Raw genomic sequence first — 24,798 nt, 5'->3', positions numbered from 1 at the left:
AAGTGATTTAGGACTATGCATGTAGGAGTCATTGGTATATGGATAGTATTTGCAACTGAGAATATTGATCAGATTTTGTCAGAGAAAAAAATTAAAAGCAGGAATGAGTGAGCTAAAGGTAGAATTCTGGAAAAATGCAAACTTCATGGCATAATGGTTGAAGAATAATTGTCTAAAGCTATTAGTTTTGTGCTGTGGATTGCAATTTATTAGTAGGTTATAAAATCAACATAGTGGATGTGAACTTAATATGGTTGGTTATAGATAGAATTTTAAAAACAGATTAGGAGAGAATAAAAAATATCAGGGTGTATGTAGTAAAGGTAATTATTGTTTTGTGAAGTTTTGTTCAGAATTATGTATTTGTTCATGTGTGTAAAATGTTTCTCATTATGAACGGTGGTCACAAACTTTTGAAAAACACCAACAGGGGCGCCTGGGTGGCGCAGTCGGTTAAGTGTCCGACTTCAGCCAGGTCACGATCTCGCGGTCCGTGAGTTCGAGCCCCGCGTCAGGCTCTGGGCTGATGGCTCGGAGCCTGGAGCCTGTTTCCGATTCTGTGTCTCCCTCTCTCTCTGCCCCTCCCCCGTTCATGCTCTGTCTCGCTCTGTCCCAAAAATAAATAAAAAACGTTGAAAAAAAAAATTTAAAAAAAAAAACAAAAAAAAAAAAACACCAACAAAAGGGAATGAGGAAGAGCAGTCAGAAATTACTAAATCACTTTTGTTCTTCACTAATCTGATGGCGAAAAAAAGAAACAAACTCAATGAAAATGCAATGGGAAGGAGATTTTCTCTTTGTGGTTCAGATGGTGTCCCCCTAGGCCACATTTATTACACCATGTGGTATAGGAGGAAAAATACAAAGAAATAAGGGAAAGGGACTTGCAAGATACTGAACTCAAAGACAGAGAATATGAATGAGAGAGATTGAACCCTTATGGAAGATGAATTTTTTTAAGTTTACTTATTTGTCTTGAGAGAGAGTGAGTGTGCATGCATGAGCTGGGCGGGGGGGGGGGGGGGGGGGAGAGAGAGAGAGAGAGAGAGAGAGAGAGAGAGAGAGAGAGAATCCCAAACAGTCTCTGTGCTGATAGCAGGACTTGGTCTCACAAACCATGAGATCATGACCTGAGCCGAAATCAAGAGCTGGGAGGTCAACTTACTGAGCCACCCAGGCACCCCAGAAAGGCGAATTTTTAATCTAACCCTACTGTGTGATGGCAAAAGCATTCCCTAGCACATGACCCCAAAAGCCCCCAGGATTCATCCTACTACATCAGCTCTGTTCCTTATTATGGGTGGAACCAGAGGAGGAACCTGGGAAAGGATTCAAAACTACCTTTCATTAAAATTGTGATGTAGTATTACCAATAATAGGGATTACTGAGAGCTTGACTATGGGTTAAGAACTGTTCTATAAACTTTAAGTGAATGATTTCACCAAGTCAGTTAAAACTTGTAAAGCTCTTAGAACAGTGCCTTGCACTCAGTATGTCTGGCTCTTATTAATAGAACAGTGCACATGGTAAGCACTCGTGACTACTGGCTATTCTTGTGTACTATTATTGATTAGGTAAGTTACTAACTATCATCACTTTACCACTAAGGAAATCGAAGCATAATAAAGTTAAGTAAGTTGCTCAAGATCATTTAGCTCAAAAGAAATGGAATCATTAAGGAATGATTGAAGTGAAGTGAATGACTGAGGTGAAAGTGAAAGACTGATTAGTGTAGATACATGGTGAGTTATAGGATAATTGGTGCCTGAAGTATGATGAAGGGAGAGGGAAGAGAAAAGATGGGCCATAAATGAAAGATATTGTGAAGGAAAATAAAAAAAAACCTCCTTAGCTTGGTGACTGGTTAAATATGAAGTAAAAAGATAACTAAGATTTTAAGCTGGTTGACTGGGAAAAGGTAAATAAGATGTAAGAAAATAAGGAAGAAAACCTTTTTTGGTAAGAAATCATGACAAAGTCCATTTAATCATGTTGAATTTTACGTAAGATCGTTAAATGAAATGAGTAGCCGGAATTCAAAACTAAAGATAGAGATATTTAGGCATTATCACATAAAGGAGTTGGTAGAAGCTGTGGGAGTGTTTGAGATCTTCAAAAATAACCAATATATTTTGGCCACAAAAAAAACCCTGGGTAGTCCAAAATAAGATCATGATAATTGTCCCCACACAAAACTTCTGTAGCTTTGCCCACATCTGCTTTGTAGAAATCTTCAAGTAATTTCAGGGATCTCTGAAAAAGAGTATATCACTACTGCTCCGGCGGCTGGCTGTGGTCTGGCATCCACGGCCTTCCTGGCTCCTGCCGTGGCTGCTGTGGCTCTGTCTCCTCTTGCTGCCACTGTCAGTGAAGGTGGAGAGGCTCGGCTGTGGTTTGTTTGGCCCTTTCCCACAACCGCAGAAACTGCAGTTTCCCCTCGTGGCGTTCTCAGAGACCCTGGGGAGTCCATGGTGAGAAAGCTCTCCTAGCTTTTCTTTTTCTTTTCTCATTTTCACTCTTCCCACCTCAGGTTTCAGACTTGTTATCCACTGGCTGTTTCAGCACCCCTGTCCAAGTGACAGGCCTGCTGGCTTCATGGTTCTTCAATCAAATTTTTATGCCTAGACAGTTCCTGACCTTGAGATGAATTCCTCACAAAATGTGTCTCAATTTTTTTCCCTGTCGATCCTGAGGCACATCTAGAATCATCTGAATCCTAGAATGAAGGTCATTTATCAGGTTTAAACTGGGACCACAACCCTTACTCCCTCTTCTCTCTAGAAAAGAGAGGTCAGAGTGGGAAATTCCCATATGTACCATGATTGTTCCATCCCCTGTTTCTTCTGCTCCCTTCTTTTCTTCATGTGGGTGTTTTCCTGGTTGATTGGAGATAATTTCTGCTTTTCCGCAAATGTACAGTGATGTGCACTACTGTGGAATTAGATCCCATCTGAATATTCCATTGGGAGGTTTGATTCACTTCTTCATTTTTTTTTTAATCCTTCTTAAAGCTTTTCAAACCTCTTTGCTGGAGCTTAGTAAAGATTTGAATATCTAGCACATTTTCCTTTCAAATAAGTATTGGTAATGTATTTCCTCCCCCTCCCCCCACCCCAGGTTCACCTGTGAAGAATACCGATGAGTCTTTTTGAAAACTCATCATTGGCAGTTACTTTAGAACAGCAATTTATTGAAAGCTACTATATTAGAAATGTTTTATTGCACTGCACTAGAGCTGTGAAGTGCAAGGAACCATGAAGATTGAAAAATACAAATGATAGATGTGTCTCTTTCTCCTTATTTTTTAGCCTTCTTTGAATCCTGGGGGGAGCCAATCATCTGATGTAGTGCTTTTGAACCACTGGAAAGTGAGGAATTTTGAAGTACAACGTGGTGACATTGTGTCATTGGTGTAAGTAAATCAGAAACGTTCTTTATTTTTATATAAAATTATTTATAATTGTCTAATTTAACTGGTAATTTGCCGTGACTATCTTTGCCAATTATTAAATTAATAGGTATATTTTAACTATATATTTTTAAAAATCATTTTTGAAATGTAACAATGTTGTAAACAAGGATTTTTCTTTTATATCTAAAATATATCAGTTGATTGAGATATGTGAATTTGGTAAAATGTTTTTAATGAAATGTGGATCAGAAATTATATTGATGGTCCAGAGTGCTTGTATTTGGTGTTGGTTTGGATTATTTTGAAATTTTGCATCTTGGAAGCAACTCTTTTATTACTTTCATTTTTATTAGTTTGTGTAGGTACACAGTATTTCTAGAAGATGATAATTGTGACATGAAATTCAGTGACATTTTTATGTATTAGTAATTGAATGGAAATAAGGCAGTTTGGAGGCTTTTGTCTGGGACCAAAAGGTGGCACTGTTTCTCTGCTAAAGTACTATGACTGGTCAGGAACAAAAATTTCATTCCAATCTTAATGTAGAAAAAGAATGTCAAAGTGTGTATAACTGACGCAGTGATATAATATATAGTCCCAGTACATGCTTGGATGGTTTAGATTTGAGATTTGTTTGTTTGTTTTAGAAGTAAATTCATACTGAGAAGACTGTAACAGAACTTGCCTGATTTCTTCTGGTTTCAGCTACTTATAAAAATGTTTTAATATGACTCCCTGTTATGGTAGTTAGTGCATTGGGGTAGCAATTAATGTAGCAGTTACTATCATTTGTTTTAATGATAGTAATATCCTGGCATTTGGAGAAGACTTCCATTTATATTTCTAGTTCTTGAATTGGAAAGATTGTTTTTTGTTGGATGAGAATTTATAATTGTGTGGTAAAAGCAAAACATGATCTACTTGTTCATACTTCACCTTTGGCTAATGGTTTGTGGAAATAGATGTTTCATAAATGTGTCTCCTTCGAGCCTGTTTCATCAGGATTCATTTTAAAACACATTAACTAATCTGGTTAGTAATTAATAAAATAAATACATTCAAGCAGAGTTTTGTATGGCATACATCCAAGGATGGGGATTAAATGCTTCTCATGTTCTTGAGAGCTTTCTTTAATATTAACCTACGCTTTTTATTTTGTCATTCAGAGTACTTTTTTTGCAACCTCCTTAACAACCTTTTCCATGCTGGGTTAGCCTGTTGTGTGCTCATTATTCTTTTGCCTTTGGTTTGACAAGGTTACATTCTCACTTAGTCGGTGATGGAGAGGATACCCACCCAAGTGAAAGAGGTCACACTATAAGCAGACAGTTGTGCAGGTTTTTTTTTTTTTTTTTTTCCGTGAGAAACATGCTGACTATCCCTAAGCAAGTAAATTTGAATAGGTAATTGGAAAAAAAAGGGCTCCTTGAAATTCAGGGTTTCATGGGTCCATAAAAGTACACTAGCATATTGTGGACTATGTGAAAAAGAGAGCAGTATTCTCTTATATAAATATTAAACTAATTGATATTTATTATATAAATTAGTTTGAAAATAGTACATTCGAATTGGGGTTGACATAATAAATTATAACTACTTTGGCTGAACTATATTTTTAATGAGTTAATTATGTGCTATATCTCTATTATGTACAAATAACGTAAATTTTCTTTCATAATGCTTATTGCTAGCAGGAGCCATTTACATAAAAGAATGCTTAGTGATTGGTATTAATTATTTAACAACAAATAATCATTAAGCAATGATTGTTATTTTTTCGTGAGAAAGAAACAAAAAGTCTTTTGCTAAATTCTTTTTAGCATGATGTAATACTATATAAAAGACATTATTTAAAATCTGCTTTTAGTTTTATGAGCAAAAATGCTTTCTAAATGTCCTTATATTTGTATGCATTTTATAGACTGCTTCATTTGCAAAGATTGATGTTGGTTTGATTTATGTTCATTAATATATATTTAATTCATGTCAACAGTGGATATTTGCTTTTCTTACAAAATGTACCAGTCTGATTTTAACTTAGATGTTAATTATCATTACTGTATCAGAACACTCTATCTATTTGAAAAATATGTGACTCATAAGAAATGGGTGACTAAATTTGAATTAGGGCTAAATTTAAAATGTAGTTTGTCATTTTGTTTACAGATTGATATAACAAATTTCATTGATATACAAATAATCTTTGGAAACAAGGTAGTATGATAATTTATATTCTAAAAAATCCCGGGACAGCATTTTATACATTCAGTGGGTGTGGAAATATGGCATTTTTATTATAATATTATATATGTATTTCTGGAAAACTGCAGTATGCAATTTCATAAAGTAGTAGGGCTTAGGCAGCTTTGTAACTAGAGCACTAATGAAAACAATAACAATTCAGTAAAAGTGCTAGTGTCGTTTAAAATACATGACATTTTTAATAAGTTAACTTTGCAGTAGATGTAGGATTTATTTAAAACCAAATGGCTGAAGATGCCTTGATGGAAGGCTGTGTGAGAAAGGGTTGAGCTTGTCTACGTACTCAAGGGCAGAGGGACATTTTCATCAGAAGTTACAACTAGAGAAAAGATTGCAAGCTTTGTACAAAGTGTACTGATACCAGAGATGTATCCTCTGCTCATTGTTCACTGTTATTTTACTTACTTACCTACTTACTGCTGACTAGTCGACTTTCTTTCTTTCTTTCTTTCTTTCTTTCTTTCTTTCTTTCTTTCCTTCCTTCCTTCCTTCCTTCCTTCCTTCCTTCCTTCCTTCCTTCCTTCCTTCCTTCCTTCCTTCTATTTTTTGAACAATGATTAGGGTTAACCTTGCAATAAGCAGTTCTACGAGAAGAACTGAATGTGTAATTCCTGGCTTACTGCCGTTAGTATACTTAGCCTTCAGTTGCTATTAGCGAGGCAATGCACTAATGATAAACCAGTGCAGCTTCTGCTTTATACTGAAACCCATTCTTCATATTGCCTATGAGCTAATTCATGTTAGAGAAACACATACTGTAGCAGAACAGACTTTTCTATTGCCGGGGGTTTTGTTCAGAGCTCACTGACCAAGGCTGTTCCCTAAAGCATGGAAGATCTGAGGGGTACATATTAGAATATGCTTCTCTGCATCTCTTATCTTTTCCTGTCACTTTCTTTATGTGAAAAGTAGGTCTCAGTGGAGCTAATGTTTAAGCATGTTATTCAGTAATGTTAAATCAAAAGGTATATTTATTTAATAACATTATTCGTCACATAAAATATTATTTCCTGTCATCAAGTCCTGGGTATTACTGAGTGTATGTAGGTGACATCATACTCTCTTAGTGGATTTGCAAACTAATAGTGGTGATTAAGGTGGATTTTCTATACCTTGGAATTGACTTTTCATTAACCTGTGTGATGGCCTTACTCAATAGGCTTAACATAAGTAGCGTATTTACAGTGATATATCAATTAACAAATACATCAGGACAGAAGTTCCTTCTTGATAAAGTTTCAAATAACCACATTTAAAAGTCTTTTAACTTTTTATTTTGAAATGATATTAGACTTCAAGAAAGATTGTAAAAGTAGTATAGGGAGTTCCCATATAACTTTATTATTTTTTTCAGCTTTATTGATGGTGTAATTGACAAATAAAATTGTGGTATTTAAGTGTACAATGGGATGATTTGATATATGTATACATTGTGATAGGATTCCCCCCCACTGAATTAATTAACATATCCATTACCTTACATATTTACTGTGTGTGTGTGTGTGTGTGTGTGTGTGTGTGTGAATCTTGAAGTTCTACTTTCTAAGCAAATTTCAGTTATACAGTATGTTCAGTTATATAGTTATACAGTATGTGTAGTATGTCACCGTGTTATCCATTAGATCCTCAGACTATTCATCTTATCCTCCCTTAAATTGACATTGTACACTACCATGGTACAATTATTGAGATGAGGAGTTGACCTTGACATAGTACTATTAACTAATTGCGGACCTTATGTGAGTTTCACCAGTTTTCCCACTAATGTCCTTTTTCTACACCAAGATCCTATGCAGGATCCCATATTTCATTTTTATTTTTTATGTCTCTCTAGTCTCCTCGATCTGTGATAGTCCTTCCTTCCTTCCTTCCTCTCTTTCCTTCTTTCTTTCTTTCTTTCTTTCTTTCTTTCTTTCTTTCTTTCTTTCTTTCTTTCTTTCAGCTTGACATATTTGAAGGGTCCTTGCCAGTTATTTTATTGGAAAATCCTTACCATTAGAAATGTTGGGGTCAATATATGTTCCACTGGAGAAGCATGCTGTTGATGGCAGTTGCTGGGGAAGCTCTGGCAGTGGTAAGAGCTGGAGAGGTGGATTAGACAGGTCAGAGAAGGAAACTTTCAGGCATATAAGTCAATTTGGTTCCTTAGGACCACATACTTGGGTCATGACTAAGAGACTCTATGGCTTCTGAAAGTCCACACAGTCACATTTACTGCTGCTGGGAAGCCAGGAGGAAGAGTCATGAAGGTGGGGAGAGGCTAAATTTATAGTAGAGATAGAAGAGAAGGAACTAAGGCTAGATCATGGATGGTATTACATTGAACCCATGTTCAGTTCTAGAGTAGAAGGTTAGGGTGGGGAAATTCTCATTTCATGAGTACCTCTATATATCAGGCATTGTGCTAAGTACTTTGTGTATGCCATTTTTACTTAATTTTCCTAACAATATCTGGAGATAGTTATTTTTAATACAATGAAAATGAGGTTTAGCAAGTAAATAGCAGAGCCAGAATGCAAATCTAAGTCTCCTTGACTCTGAACCTGTCCTCTCCCATATAGCAGGCAAATGTGGCTATTGAGCAGCCAAAGTGGTTGCTGCCACTTGTTAAAATAGTAATATTTTAGATATCTTCAGCCAAATAAAATACATTATTCAAATTAACTTAACCTGTTTCTTTTTCTTTTTTTTAACATGACAAGTAGAAAATTCAAAATTACACATGTGACACACACACTCTGTTTCTGTTGGACAGACAACACTGTGTCTAAACCTTTTCCATCAACTATGCTACTTTCCTGGAGTGTGTCTAAGGTGAGCTAATGTGAGATCCTAAAGTCTGGGGTGGAAAAATACTAACTTAGTTGCTATGAAGCAAAGGCAGACTCCCAAATATAGCTAAACACTTTGTGTTGGTGAGAGTATTGGGGTGATAAGGTCCAAAGACAAAGAAAAAAAGACGTACAGATCTACGAGAGAGAGAAAACCTGTGTCCTGTATCCACAACAGGTTTTTTGTTTTTGGTTTTTTTTTTAAGTAGGTTCCAATCGTAGTGTGGGGCTTGAAGTCCCAACCCTAAGATCAAGAGCCACATACTCAACTGTCTCAGCCAGCTAGGCACCCCCACTACAGTTTTTAATATGTATTGACTTTATTGTTTTCCAGTCACTGGGCCATGAGTTCTGTATTCAATTTTATTGAGTTCTTATTTTAACCACCCTCTACAAGTAGGTACTGCTGTTATTCCTATTTTATATATGAGAACAGTGAGGTATAGAGAGGTTAAGTAATTTGCTTAAGGACAAACAGTCATTGGAAGAGCAAAGTTTTAAAGTGCCTTTTATCAAATCCTATGTTCTTAACCTTCCAACTATAAAGCTTCCATATATTGTGGTTGTGGTTTGGTTGAGGACACTACTTATTCTCAGCAAAGAAGCCAATCAGGCCCTAATATCTCTACATCTATCATTTATCCCCATTTCTGTAATGAAATTTATGATATAGTTATTCATGAAAGGTAGTCTCTTCATTAATAGAAATAAGACATTATTATAAACATATAGTGTACATACAATTTCCACAGCTGTTTTGTGACATGCTAAACTAATTGCCACTTTCTGACAGATGGCCACTATGATGGTGACAGCTCTAGCAGTGAATGTTAGCAAAGAGTTATGAAGATTTCAGCCAGGGAAATAGATGAAATAGAATAGAGCCTTTGAAAAAAAAATGAAAGGTGCTAGTTCCTTTGTGTCGTGAGTACTTGTAAATCTTTAAAGATCCCTTGATCCATGAAGGTAAATTAATTGGAATCTGCTAAAAAACCAAATTCAGGTTTTGAAGAAATGCTTAGAGCAATGATAATACTGTATAATGACCCATAATTGTATTAAAAGCCAGTTATCTGTTGAGCTGGAAGAATATAATTGTGGATGCTTATCTATTAAATCTGTGCTCACTTTTAATCTTTGTTTATAGCCAAATATTTTTCTGAGTTTGTACGTAATATTGTATGTTTCAGGAACACAAATTTAAAAAGACCACAACTTTTATTTTTATTTATTTATTAAAAATTTTTTTAATGTGTATTTATTTTTGAGAGAAAGAGACAGAGACAAGTGAGGTAGGGGGTAGGGCAGAGAGAGAGGGAGACACAGAATCCAAAGCAGGCTTCAGGCTCTGAGCTGTAAGCACAGAGCCCTATGTGGGGCTTGAACTTGTGAACTGTGAGATTATGACTTGAGTCAAAGTCAGATGCTCAACCAACTGAGCCACCCAGGTGCCCCAAGACCATGACTTTTAAGGAAAGGTTCTATAAGGAGGATTGAATTTCTTTTCTCCTCCTCCTCCCCCTCCCCCTCCCCCTCCCCCTCCTCTTCCTCCTCCTCCTCCTCCTCCTTCCCCCTCCTCCTCCTCCTCCTCCTCCTCCTCCTCCTCTTCTTCTTCTTCTTCTTCTTCTTCTTCTTCTTCTTCTTCTTCTTCTCCCTTTCCTCCTCCTCCTCCTCCTCCTCCTCCTTCTTCTCCTCTTCCTCCTTCTTCTTTCTCCTTCTTCTTCTTTCTTCTAATTAATTGACTGTAAAAATGGTGGAGAGTGAAATCCGGGTTGTAATTTATTTTGATGAGAAATTTACTTTTTCGCACTTTCAGTTACCCATAGTAGTTTGCATTCATTACTAAGTATATTTGCAGATGATACTTTAAAAAATGAGACAGTGTAAGTATTATTGCTATTATTTGATATAGATTAAACTGATTTTGTAACTGCAAACAAAAAGTTGATACCTTCAAGGTAGTCCTTAGTATCACTTTGCTTTCTTGAGTAGGATAAACTGCCTACACACTTGTTATACATTTAATTGTGCAATAAAACATTTTCTTTAGTTCTGAGACAAATTATAGCTTAGAAATGTTCATAAATTTCAGTTTTGAGTTATTGAGATTTTATGGTAATGTAACTATAGAATATATCCATAGCTTCTGCTTGGCCCATTTCATAAATCTTATATCCTTTGAGAGATGACTAGAAATTGTCAAAGAACAAAGTTATGCAAGCAACATTCTATGAAATAGTAGGCATTTATGTTTGTAACTGTCTTTATTTTTACTGTGAAAAAATCTAGTATCTGAGAACACTATGACTTTTATTAAAAAAAAAAAAGTTCAGGACAGCATTTATAAAGAAGGAGCTCCCAAATACATGTTATATGTTATATGTAAGGAGTTAGATTGAACTGTTAAGGAGAAGCATTTTGAATATAAGTTTAAATAATAATTCTAGCAGAAAAATAATTAGAATTTTGGAGAAGCAGACAATTTAGGTTTCAAGCAGTGCATGTAACTCAGAAAAATAAACTGTTACATAGGTAGGGTTAACCTGTTTTAAATACTTCTGGAACCAATAAGATACAGATACACGTATAAAGACAGGCCATTAAGATCAATCAATATCTGATTTCCATTTTCATCTGTGATAGATTAGTTCATTTCAAACTAAGGCCCTTACTGAGAAGCATCAGAAAGCTGTATTAAAAAAAAAATCGACATGCTTTATAGCTCTATCAAAGGGCAAAGATCCAGTGAAGAGAAACACATGGAGGTGCACCCTGTATTCAGTGCCACTTTTGACCTTGGGTTGTCATTTTGTAAGCACACCATGGACCATGAGACTGAGAAGCCTAAGAGTGGCAGCCAAGATGGTGAGATGCACAGAATCTTTGACGGTTTTACATTGCTAAGGAGTCAAACCAGAGTTCGAGGAGGAGGAGTCAGGACCCCAGTAAAATTCCATACTTTTACCTGGAACCCTTGAAGGGTACATCCTGGGAGGGAGAACTAGAAATAACCATAACTTACAAAAATTGAGATGTAGCCTCTGAAACTCAATCCTTATTTTAATGTGGCCTGCCTTTACTTTAACTGTGTGTCTTTGCCAGAAGGAAGAGACATCATGCAGAGTCTCTACAAGTTTTTGTACCCAACAGTTGGCATTCCATAAAAAAATCACTGTGGATATCAGAAGATAAAAGAAGATAAAAACAAAATGAAACAATAAACAGTAGAAACAATCTTGTACTGATCTAGCTGTTGGATTGATCAGATATGGGCCAGAAAATAATTATAATCAATATATTAAAAATTGATGAAAAGATGAAAAATTCCATCAGAGAATCAAAATCTATAAAAAAATTAAAAAGGAATTCTAGAAATGCAAACTAATATAATTGAAGACAAGAACTCAATTGATGAGTTTGATGGCAAATTAGATATAACTATGGAGAGGATTTGTGACCAGGGTGAAAGGTCACTTAGAAAGTATCTAGACTTGAGTACAGAGGAATAGAAGATTGTGACATACAGTGAATTGTACAAGAAGTAGGTATAGCACATAGTGCAAAAGGCTGACTTCCATCTGATTGAAGTAGCAGAAGAGGAGGAGTTAGAATGGGGTGGGGGAAGCACTATGTGAATAAAGACCAAGTATTCTCCAGAACTTATGAAAGATATGAAGGTACAGAATCAATGAAGTTCAGACCTTCAGTTGACCTTAAAAAAACACATTTAGGGCACATGGTGGCCAAACCACTGAAATCCAAAGAAAAAGAAAAAAATCTTGAAAAGGGGTGGGGGGAAGACATATTCAAAGAATGGAAAATATAGCTAGCTTCTTAACCAATGGGAGATAGGAGATAACTGAATGATATCTATAAAGTTCTAAAGGAAAAAAAAGTTCCAGCCTAGAATTTTATACCTATTGGAATTATTTTTCAAAAATGACGGAGAAATAAACTCCTTTTCAGACAATAACCCCCTAGCACATGCTTCATTGTCCTATCAGACTTCACTTCTTTAAAAAAATTTTTTTTAATGTTTATTTTTGAGAGAGAGAGAGAGAGACCGACCCTGAGTGGGGGAGGGGCAGAGAAAGAGGGAGACACAGAATCTGAAGGAGGGTACAGGCTCTGAGCTATCAGCACAGAGCCCCATGTGGGGTTTGAACTCAGGAACTGTGAGATACATGACCTACACCAAAGTCGGATGCTTAGCCAACTAAGCCACCCAGGCACCACTGGACTTCACTTCTAAAACAAATTCAAGGTAATAAGACTTTTAAGATGGCAGCTGCAGAGCATTAAGTGCCCAGTATTTGGTCTGAGCTCACTCATGTGTGACTGTGCTTGTCATATCCTTATGAAGCTGGCCCAGTGCTTCCTACAGGGGTCCACATTAGACATAAGCAGGGCTGATCTGAGCCATTACTGTAAACAGTAATGTTCGGGGTAAAAAGTTACATTCTTGTTAAAGTTTGAACAATATGGATCTGTTAAAAAACCAGTCATGGGGCACCCGGGTGGCTCAGTCGGTTAAGCGTCCGACTTCAGCTCAGGTCACGATCTCGCGGTCCGTGAGTTCGAGCCCCGTGTTGGGCTCTGGGCTGATGGCTCAGACCCTGGAGCCTGCTTCCGATTCTATGTCTCCCTCTCTCTCTGCCCCTCCCCGGTTCATGCTCTGTCTCTCTCTGTCTCAAAAATAAATAAACGTTAAAAAAAATTAAAAAAAAAAAGTCACATTTCCTCAAGTTTACATTAATAAAATAGGTGCTAAGTATAATAGGCAGTGAATCTCAGTGGTCTCTGAGAAGATTCTATACCCTAATCCCCAGTACAGTGAATATGATGAGATATCATGACCATGAGTATGTGACCTTGCATTGCCAAAAGGGACTTTGTAGATGTAATTAAGGTTGACCTTCGGTTGACCTTAAAATAATGAGGTTGTCCTGCATCATCCAGGTGGGCCCAGTTTAATCACATGAGTTTTTTTTTTTTTAATCTTTATTTTTGAGAGAGAGAAAAAAAGTGCGAGTGGAGGAGGAATAGAGAGAGAGAGCGAGACACAGAATCCGGAGTAGGCTCCGGGCTCTGAGCTGTCAGCACAGAGCCCTACTTGGGGGCTCTAACTCAGAAACTATGAATTCATGACCTGAGCCAAAGTCAGATGCTTAACCAGCTGAGCCACTCAGGTGCCCCTCACGTGAGTTTTTAAAAGCAGAGGCCGAAGTGAGGGAGATGTAGTAGAAGAAGTCAGAGCCAAACACGAGAAGGCTCTGAAGCAGTGTTGCTGGCTTTGAAGATTTAGAGGCCATGAGCAGGGGAAAGCTTGCTGCCTGCAAGAGCTAAGAATAACCTCTGGCCAGAGGCCAGCAAAGGAATCAGGACCTCATTCCTATAACCATACATAATTGAATTTTTCCACCAACCTTTTAAGCCTGGAAATAGATTCTCTCCCATTCTCCAGATAAGGGCCCAGAGCAGCTAACACCTTGATTTTGGTCTTCTGAGACCCTAAGCAGAGTACCCAGCCAAACCTGCCATACTTCTGTCCTAGAGAATGGGGAGTTAATGAATGGGTGCTGTTTCAAACCCCTCAGTTTGCTTAAAATTGTTACAGTGCTAGTAGAAAATTGTGGTAAGCAATTAAAAGTTACAAACAGTTCTATTACTACCCTAAAATGTATAAGGAAATGAACTTTTACAAAAGATTATTAAGCATTTGCAAACACTGATTTTATTTAGGTACTTGACTGATTAAAAGTTATTTTCTTTTACATAAAATAACTGTCAGCCTCTATCTGCCAGTTTCTTGGTACAAAATATAGGACAAAGCTTCAGGAGATCTTGCCTCTCCTTTCAGCTGTATTACCTGTTAACTGGCTGAGTGACCTCAGACCAGTTATCTTAATTACTCTTTGGGTCAGTTTTAACATCTACATAATAAGAGGTATAGACTGGTTGGTCTCCAAGGTTCTCTTCCATTTAAGATTGTATGCCAATAATTTTAGGGAGCAGGATATAAGAATCAATGACTCAGAATATCACAAAAATGCATACTTTTGCATACTTTTTAAGCTGGAGTCAAAACCGATTTGAAATTTTTGAAAGAAGCCATGTTGGCACATTAAACAAAAGTTTTACAATGGATAAGGAGACTTTGAACACCAAGGCTCTTTTGGTCAAAGGCATCAAATGAATTTGTGTTTATTAAGGTTATGTATTTAGTGGAAATTATTGAAATTGGAGAAATTAAAAGTTGGCATGTGAGTGTTTTACAGGGGGTGAGAGCAAAATCCTTTCCTGTTTGCTTAAAATCGTTCAAAATAAGAACCCTGTAGAAATCTTACATTTCTTTACTCCTTATAATTTATGCTGGGAGCTGTGTTACTAGGACTCTAATACTTAATCTTGTTCTTTAAGATGTGCTTCCTACCAGTTAACACTCTGTCCACTTGTTCTTATAAAAAACGTGAGAGTCCAATATTCTTTTTCATAGGTTAGATCCAGGAAATGTGAAAGAAGTATCAAAACTTAAACATAACCTTATTCGATCCAAGGTCGGTAGTTACCGTCTCATTTTTCTTTACCTTTTATTAAAAAAAAGGCACTGTTTTTGGTGAGTGAAGTTGGAGGTTGCTGGGAAATGTGGCTGTGGCTGATAAGAAAGGGAAAGAGCTTAAAGCAACAGCCACCAAACTTTATCTGTGCTTTAGAGCTCAGGAAAACGTTGCTGTCCAAGAAGGGAACGGGAATCTTTTCTTTTTCTTTTCTTTTTTTTTTTTTGGAAACTATTTCCACCAATGAGAAGCCTCAATGACTCATATTATGAAAGATTACTCCTTGCATAATCTAGTGACAGGTTTACTCACATTCAGAGGTCAGGTTAATATTTACTGAAGGCACCACAAATATAAGTTTCACTTTATTAAAAATTGTATGGATGTTGAAATTGCTGACAGAGAAGCTGGCTCAGTTTGATATGGCTATGGATATGATAATTATAATACGGCATTTTGTGCTTTCAGAGGTCATAAGTTATATTGCAAAGATTTGTGTATTTGGACTGCTGAAAAGTTACTGTAGAGTACTACAACTAAACAGTAGGAAACATTTCAGTGTGAGTAGTACATCTCCTGTAAATTTCATTATAGAATTAAAGAAGAATCATTAAAATATTTTAGGTTTATTAAAAATTCATTATTCTAGTAGAGGTTCTTTAAAGTGCAATAAGAACTTGAAGAAATAATAGGGAAGTTTTGGTTACCGTGACAGTGTGTTAATTGAGTTGAAGGAAGGTAAAAAAAAATGTATTAACAGAATGGATCCAAATTTGCCAAAAAAAAAAAAAAAAAAGAAAAAAGAAAAAAAAATATGTGTAATAAATCAAGAGGGGAAATCAGTTAATAAAGAAAGAGGCCAATTATCAGTGAAGGAGGGGGGTATATTTAATGATTCTAAATGCAAGGTTAAACTGCTTCAGTGAATTTCAGTTTAACAAAAAAAGAAGAAAAGCAATATGGATAATTAGGCAGTAATAAGATCATACTGGAAAAAAGAAATCAGAAAACTGCCTTAGGTGTTAGGGGAATATTGGCTAATGAACTTAACCTCCTGCAATTATCTTTGAATACTCATTTTTACTCTGGAAATGGAGGGAGTGATGTTTTTAGTTATCTTCAGAGTGGTATGATTTTTTTGTGCACATTTATTGTATGTAGATTTTTAAATGGTAACAAATAATGAAATGGAGAAAACTAATTTCTCATGGGAGGGATATCCTCTGTAATTCATTAAAATACTGTAATTTTAGCTATAATCTTTTTTTTGCTATTGATCAATTCTTTAAATTTGGATTCTACTGTACTCAACTGTTTGACAACAGAAACACGTTTAGAGGCTGTCAGCCTAATTGAACCATTCATAGAAATTCAGAACAGGAAATTATGATTCCTATAAGGGTTTCTCAGTTCAGGTTTTATTAAAAACATAAATGGGTAAAAATCCCAAATATTGTCTAAAGGCAGATTTTTCTTTTCTCAGATTAACCCAATTATCTATATGTAAATTATTAAAATTTTATAAAGATGTTGATAAAATATTGGCCATTTTTGTAGTTTGTATCTTGGGCCTCTGAATTGTTGGAAGATCTTGGTTATCATTTCTGGAATCAATATAAGGTCTAATTTTACATGACCTTTACTAATCATCAGATAGAATAGTAATGAAGATAATTAAGTTCTTAGATGATTCCAAATTTAAAGATGGTATGGGTATAGAATTTGGGTTAATCTCTGCTTCTATGATGCTATGTTGAGAAAAAGGTCATCTGAAATATACAGAAATATCTTTTATAATTATAGCCTTTTTTTGGTGACTGATAATCTTATAATTAGCTTGACTTTTCTTTTATTAGATATTATATCATATATAGTTCTGCATCATATATTAATGTGGACAACCAAAGAAAAAGTCTGCTTTTAAAAATACTGGCAGCTTCTCAACAGGCTATTAGCTCAAATAGGCAACAACCCAAGGGGCAATCATGATTGTCTACTCAGAAAAGATTTGGACCAGATATCAAGAGACCTGGGTTCTAGGCTCTCTCTGGCACTAAGGGATTGTGTGTCAATTAACTTGTCAATTAACTTCTGTGGACTGTTTTTTTGTTTCTGTTTTTTAAATAAAATGAAGGGGTTGCACTCAATAATTTCTAAGGTAGCCCTTGATAGTTGCTTTTTTCTGTGATTATTTTATTTTCTACATGTGTAGATTTAATTTATTTTATGATATGAGATGTATCATAGCATTTGCTGGGTACTTACATGGTATTTTATTATATTTAAAAATGTTGACAACTTACTCATTTGGCACATATTTTCTAAGTGATTACTCTGGGCATAGAACTAGCCACTGTGCTAGAACAGTAAAGAGATCAGAAGGCAAAGTACCTCCTTTCATGGGAATGGATGAATGGATGTATGGATGTATAAGACATTCATTGAATAACTGGAATACAAAATAGATATTTTTGAAGCTTGTCAAAATTGTAGCAGGTGGGCATATTAGAAGGGAAGCTTGATATTCTTTAAATCACCAGTTGTGCCCAGATCATACAGTGGCTTGACCTGGCTCCCAAGTCAGTTGTGTGCATTTCTTCCCAACACTGGATTTAGTGACTTGAAATCAGCTCCGGTATGAGTGTTTGTGTCATGAAAATTGGTGACCACTACAGACCAGGGCTTTAGAAGTGTTTTTTTTTTTTTTTTTTTTAATTAAGTAATCTGGTTTAAGAGCATGCCATTGGTGGTAAATGTTGTCACGTGGCACAACAGAAATGGACACATAGTTTCTACCCTTGTGTATCACTGATCAACGCAGAGATGAGGCAAAGACATGTGGTGTGTGATGGGTTGATAGAGCCATGTGAAAAACCATTGATAGGATACTCACACTAATGAATCACTGAAGGAAGAGGAGTTGAAAGAAAAATAGGTGTGAATTTGAAACTGGATTTTGAAGATGGGGTGGTGCCTACGGGACCAGAGAAGCAGCAAGAGAGTTTTAGAGATGGCACGTATAAAAATTTTGAGGCAAGTGTGAACAGGTGTATGGAGGAAGTGGCGAACAGGTTTGTTGATATAGAACAAGGTGTTCTCATATGAGCATTACAATGTCGAGATCACATATTAGCCTGTGCCAGTGAAGCCCTCAACACGGCTGGGTTTTCCACCAGCAGTAAAGAATGGAAGGCTATCTTTGAATTTAGCAACCTTATCTTTCAGTGATGCCTTGAGAGTTAAGGGAATAAAAAATCCTTTCTACCAAATTATAGGCTTGATGTCAAATTGAAGGCCTAGAAAATATTACGTGTAGAATCCTGATATTTAGTCTACCACAGATACTTATAACATGTCTTCACCGTCAACTGTTAAGTCATTTACTCTTAATATAAAGTAGGTTGACATAAACACCAACACTGGGAGGCAGCCTTCCAGCACTGCAGAGCGGTAATCCTCCGGAACACCATGCTGGCTTATGCTTTACTAAAAATGGATAATGGTGAAACACTTAGTACTTACTGTGTAGTAAGCTAAATGGCAAATACAAGGAAGGAAAACTGGAAAACTCTTCTCAGGATGTGCTGCAGCTCAGCTTTAAATGACACCTGGATCTGTACTTTCAGGAAATAACAGCAGCCAGTGGGCAGGCTGCCATATGGGAGTCCAGCTTGGAATACCTTTGAAATGGATGAGTATACTAACTCCCATCATTTGAAGAAGGGTCACAAACAACGAGGCAAAGAATTGAAAACCTGTAGATCAAAATAGAAAACTTGCTTTGAAATTCACAGTCATCCTGTGCATGCCTAACTCCATGCTAGGTTTGCATCAGTCTTTTATCTGTGTGATACATTGAGATAGCAGCAGATATTCAGGAAGTGGGAGCTGGAATTCTTTATTGCTCTCAATAACATTTTAGAATACCAATAGTGGTTTTATTTGTTAAAATAAATACAGGGTGGGCGTACAGAATGAAATAAACATGCTGTCTAATCAAATAATCTAGTTTTCATTTTTTAGCTCTGTGTTTTGGAGCAATAACTATGAAGAAAATAACTATCATGATTTCGGCAGTTATTAGCTTATTCAGCTATCTCACAAAATTAAGTGCTATGTACAGTTTAAAGTGAGGAGTTTGTTTTTCAGTTTTCACATGGAAAATTAGCATTAAAAGAAAATGTAATAAATGTCATTCTTACTTTTTCCCCCTTCTTAATGTGCCCTTTCTTACACAGGAAGTATAAGTAGATTCATAGTAACTTGGACTATTCAGGAAATTACAGCCAGAGATTTTGGTTATTTATTTCTGGTTGGTACTTCTGAAATTGGGGTTGACCTTTAACATAGTGAGTGGTTGAATGATCTTTGAAGGTTTCATTGGGCAGAATAGAACTTGAAATGTTGCTGGAATTTGAAACATGGTATATGATCATATACTATAGCAACACTTTGGACTTCTTGATTTTTAACTTTCCATAAATATTGTATATTAGGAGCACCATGTTGTCTTAGTGAGTTACCACTTGTGAATGGTGGGGAATGCCACAGGAGTTGAGAAGTAAATTCTTTGAACTTGTTCAACTACATTTTCTTACTATTGTTTTTTAAGAGGTATATGCTTGAATGGGTGATACTGTCTTTTAAATTAGTGTGGAATTAGGTCGAAATAATTTTGGAGTGTATATATGCCCAAAGTAAAACAAAAGCAAAACAAATCCTGGGTTGAGACACCTTAAATTGTTATAGGTTGGCTGGTGAACATAGGAAACTATGTTTATTGAGGTCATGATTTTAATGTGTTCGGAGATTATGTTTTTTATTATAAGTAGTCATTTTACTGGATGTGGCACAGAATGAAATGTACATAACAGTTTAGCTACTATTATTTTTTAAAATTTAAATTGTTAGATTTTTCACTGATGTCTCAAGAAGTGAAATTATAGCAGCAAACCTGTGGGTGAGTTCCCTGGGTTTTCCTTCGAATGAAATGGGTGACCTGAGTAAGCCATCTAATTAGTTATGACCTTAGCTTCTTAAACTACACAGTCATGAAGTTGTCCTTTGTGACTGCTTTATAAACTTCACCTTAATGTGATAGATAAATTGTAAGGGCCGATTCTGACAGAGCCTTTCTGAATTTTGGTCTTCTTCCAATCCAGAATTCATTCCCTGGATCAGGACTGTCCATGTGAGCTGTGTATGTATGTGTGTATGTATGTATGTATGTATTATTATTATTATTATTATTATTATTATTATTTTAAATTTAAATCCGAGTTAGTTAACATGTAGTGTAATAATGATTTCAGGAGTAGAATTTAGTGTTTCATTGCTTACACATAACACCCAGTGCTCATCCCAACAAGTGTCCTCCTTAATGCCCATCACCCATTTAGCCCTTCCCCCCACCCAAAACCCCTCCAGCAACCCTCCATTTGTCCTCAGTATTTAAGAGTCTCTTATGGTTTATCTCCCTGTTTTTATATTTTTTTTGCCTCCCTTCCCTTATGTTCATCTGCTTTGTATCTTAAGTTCCACACATGAGTGAGGTCATATGATATTTGTCTTTCTCTGACTGATTTATTTCGCTTAGCATAATACACTCTAGTTCCATCCACTTTGTTGCAAATGGCAAGACTTCATTCTTTGTGATCACCAAGTAATATTCCTGTGTGTGTGTGTGTGTGTGTGTGTGTGTGTGTGTGTGTATTTACTGAATTTTCTTTATCTGTTCATCAGTTGATGGACTTTTGGGCTCTTTCCATACTTTGGCTATTGTTGATAGTGTAGCTATAAACATTGGGGTGCATGTGCCCCTTTGAAACAGCATTCCTGTATCCTTTGGATAAATGCCTAATAGTGCAATTGATGGGTTGTAGTATATGTACTTATAAAGTGTCTGGTTGGCACATTAACAAAGTAAAAAGAAACTGGAGAAATTGATTTTAGTAATTTTACTTAACTCAATTTATCCAAAATATTATTTTCACATATAATTAATATTAAATATTAATGAAATACTAAATATTGAAATACTAAGTCTTGAAAATGTGGTGTGGGTTTCACAGAGTATATTTCAAATTGGATGAGCCATATTTCAAGTGTTCAGTAGCCTAATTGGCGCTTATGGCCATTGTATTGGACAGTGTAGCTGAGGTCACTGGATCCTCATATCACACCCATGAGTCACATTTGGGAACTTTAGAATTACCTGTAATTCCTTCTGTTTTCTCCCTTCTTCTGTCCAATAGTAACAGATACTTGTACTCCTTGGAGTTTGTCAGGATTTCGAGCCAAATTGGCACATTTTCTTTGTTTTCAAACTTCTAGAAAGAGTAGTCTGTGAATTCTCTTCTTTAATTCACTTATTCCCTCAGTTCACTGAAATCAGACCTAAATCTTAAATACTCAACAGAAATTCCCTGGGAGAAATTCCCATACCGTTTCAATACTTAAATGCAAGGGTCACAATATGAATGCTTCCTGATACCTCAGCAAAATTAGACTCTGTAAATACTTCCTCCTTGAAATTTTTTTGTCCCTACAGTCATTTTTTTTTTTCTTGGTTCTCCTTTGAGCTCTCTGTTTTGCTGGCTACTTCCTCAGTTTTTTTTTTTTTTTAATTTTTTTATTTGCTCTTTGCCCACAGCCCTTGAATTCTTGCCTACCTGACTCCTTTCCCAAGCATCATGTCTTTATTTTTAGCTGTCTATTGTATATATCTATATGATGATATTCTGTGGGCTTTCCAAACACAATGTAGCCTTGTCTCCCATACCAAATGTATTCTCTTCCTCTGGGTATAATTTTGGTTTTTGACATTATTGTATTTAGTCACAAGTCACAGTTAGAGACTTAACCATCATCTTTATTTCCATTTTCTTACCATCTATATAGAGTTAGATACAGAGTCTCTTTGGGTCTGTGTGTGAAATACGTACTGAGTGTTTCTCTTTTCTCTTTTTGCAATGTTTCTGTTCAGGTCCCCTCACTAAGATCCCATGTGGTCTCTCTCTCTTTGACTCTTTTTTCTTGAATACATTTTCCATATTGCTTCCAGGGTTCTTTTCAACACAGTTGGGATAATTAGTCTGTTTAAGACTTGTGTTTATTCCATTTGTTCTCTTAAGTGGTGTATGAGCCCTAGATGAGTCTTCTATCTCTAAATCTGGACATTCTCTTCTCTATTTCCCTTTTCTCTGAAATCCTTTAAGACCTAAAATTATTTTAGTGATGAAATTTTAGACTTCTTTAAAAAAAATTTTTTTAATATTTATTTTTGAGAGAGAGAGCACGCACACGAGTGAGCAGGGGAGAGGCAGAGAGAGATGCAAACACGGGATCCAAAGCAGGCTCCAGGTTCCAAGCTGTCAGCACAGAACCCAATGCGGGGCTTGAACCCAGGAACCAAGAGACCATGACCTCAGCCAAAGTTGGATGCCTAATCGACTAAGCCACCCAGGCACCTCTAGGTCTTCTGATGGTTAGTAGAAGAACTAGTCAAGTGTGGGTAGTATGGCCTGACTGCACTCCTATACCTAAAACAAATGGTTAAATACATGGTTTACTTATGTGATACTTAAGTGAGCTAGATGAACAAGTAGATTTCTTTTGTTTCTCTGTAAAAGAACCCTTGTGTAGTTTTAGTTCCTGAACAGCAAGAGTTAATAACATTCTGGTAACAATGAATGATGTATGTTTTATTTACAGATAAGCTTTCTATACTTGAAAACTAATATAGAGAAATACCTTAGTTAAGCTGTGCAGCTTGGCTGGCTTTTATAGGAAAACAATAGATTCCCTGAGGTAATAGTAATGTAAGTAGAAAGTAACGCTGGCAGTTAGTAGATCTAGTTGGGGTGAGAAAGAATGACTTTAATTGTTACCTATTTCTTAATATTTTTACAATTGGTTGTCTCTTGGCTTTTTTATTCTCCTAGCATATTTCAGTTAAATGAGATATTCATTCTTTATAATGCAACATATTTTTTCACCCAGCTAAATCCTCTTATCCTACTATGCCTTAGCTGGCAGTTGGCTTCCCGTAGGAAGCCTAGTCATCGATGCTGCAAGGAAGAGAATAAATATTAATTGGAGGGGGTTACTTGTGGGAGACCTTTAAGAAGTAGTAAATATGCTGAGGAAGTAGTTTTTGCTTCTATTTCATGAGTGTTTGTTTAAAATCTAATTGCTTGATTTGAAAGAAAACTAGAGGTCATAAACAGCAATGAATAAATTGTCAACAGGAATATTTTTGCATTTAGTAAGAATATGTTGCCCTTTTCTCAAAAGGAAAACAAGGCACTAGCCAATCATCATGTTTAAGATGGTAATTAACCTTCTCATCTTTGTAATTCCAAGCAAGTCCAGTCACGAACTCAGAATCCAGTATATTGTTGTCAATGTAAGCATCAGTCATCAATGAAAATTTATCCTCTAAAATCACCTGTAGTGTGTGTGTTTCAGCAAGTGTAAGCAGTGTGACTCATACAAGTAGGAGGAAACAAGCCAAAAACTGTAGCGGCAGCAAAATACTCTTTTAATGACAAATTCCATCTTTTATAGAATTGTATTTAGTCCTGGACTATATAGACAGTTGGAAATTTTAGAACTAAAAGTTTCTGAGGACATACTATGCAGTGGGAATAGTTCTAAATGATTTATACGCATGATTCATTTAATTGCCCCAGTAACTGCATGAGGTAAGGATTGTCACCATACAATGAGGACACTGTACACATAGAGATGAATTAACTTGCCCAGGGTCACCCAATGAACGCTGGAGGGAGGATTCCGAGCAGGAACTTGCTACTGCACAGCTGTGCTCTTGGTCATTTGGCTCTCCTGCCAATTAGTCATTCGACCTGTCAGTCTTATTTTATAATAATGATCTCTACAGATGCCACTCTTTATTTAAACACACACATATAATACATTTAAATGTATCTCGGGCACCTGGGTGGCTCAGTCAGTTAAGCCTCTGACTCTTAATTTTGGCTCAGGTCATGGTCTCGCGGTTCAGGAAATTGAGCCCCTTGCGTTGACAGCGCGGAGCCTGCTTGGGATTCTCTCTCTCTCTCTCTCTCTCTCTCTCTCTCTCTCATTCTCTCTCTTCTTCTCTCTCTGCCCCTTCCCCCCCCAAAAAAGACAAATAAACTTAAAAAGATGTATCTCAAGTGTTTTATACAGTCACAATTGTCACTTTTTGTTAATTATAGTTGTTGCAGATGAGTCTGCTAAGCCAAGTAAGAATTTTTTATTAAGGTTTTTGTTTATTTTAAAATTAAAAAGAAGGCTTACAGTTTCCACATATCCATGAGAGTTTCTTTTCACAGGTTCTCTCCACAGTCCTTTACCCATTCCTAGAAAGTTACTAATGTGATGTTTTTTTCATGTCCTTTCTGAATGACACCTGGGCTCAAACACCATCTCTTTCCCCTACAATTAAACAAAAGCATGCACATTTTGGGATGAAAATCACCAAACACTCCCATTTCTATGCCCAAAGCAGGGAGCCTAAATAGAGCTTGGGGTTGTGGGTGGAAGTGTGGTGTCTTACATGTAGCCAGGAGTAGCCTAGCTGGAGGGATTGATGAATATCAAAATCTTGTCTGACAGTGAAGTCATCAAAATGAATTGTAAGGATATAAAACTCCTGAGGATTTAAGATGTAATGCTAAATAGGGGTCAGAGAGCCAGATAGCAGGAGTGATAGGTCTTATTTACCTTTTG

General features: G+C 36.3%; 1 protein-coding gene across 7 annotated transcripts in view; it reads left to right on the top strand.

Moving 5' to 3' along the window:
* IMMP2L (inner mitochondrial membrane peptidase subunit 2) overlaps positions 1-24,798 on the top strand; it is an 881,848-nt gene that overhangs the window by 67,681 nt on the left and 789,369 nt on the right. For all 7 annotated transcript variants that reach the window (XM_042970147.1, XM_042970161.1, XM_042970156.1 and 4 more), the window contains one exon: positions 3,310-3,413. In XM_042970147.1, the coding sequence (XP_042826081.1) occupies positions 3,310-3,413 (104 nt within the window). The remainder of the gene's footprint in view (positions 1-3,309; positions 3,414-24,798) is intronic.

The sequence above is a fragment of the Panthera tigris genome, chromosome A2 (genome assembly GCF_018350195.1).
Source record: "Panthera tigris isolate Pti1 chromosome A2, P.tigris_Pti1_mat1.1, whole genome shotgun sequence".
Lineage (NCBI taxonomy): Eukaryota > Metazoa > Chordata > Mammalia > Carnivora > Felidae > Panthera > Panthera tigris.
Note: the sequence above shows the minus strand (reverse complement) of the source record. Positions and strands in the feature narration are given on the sequence as shown.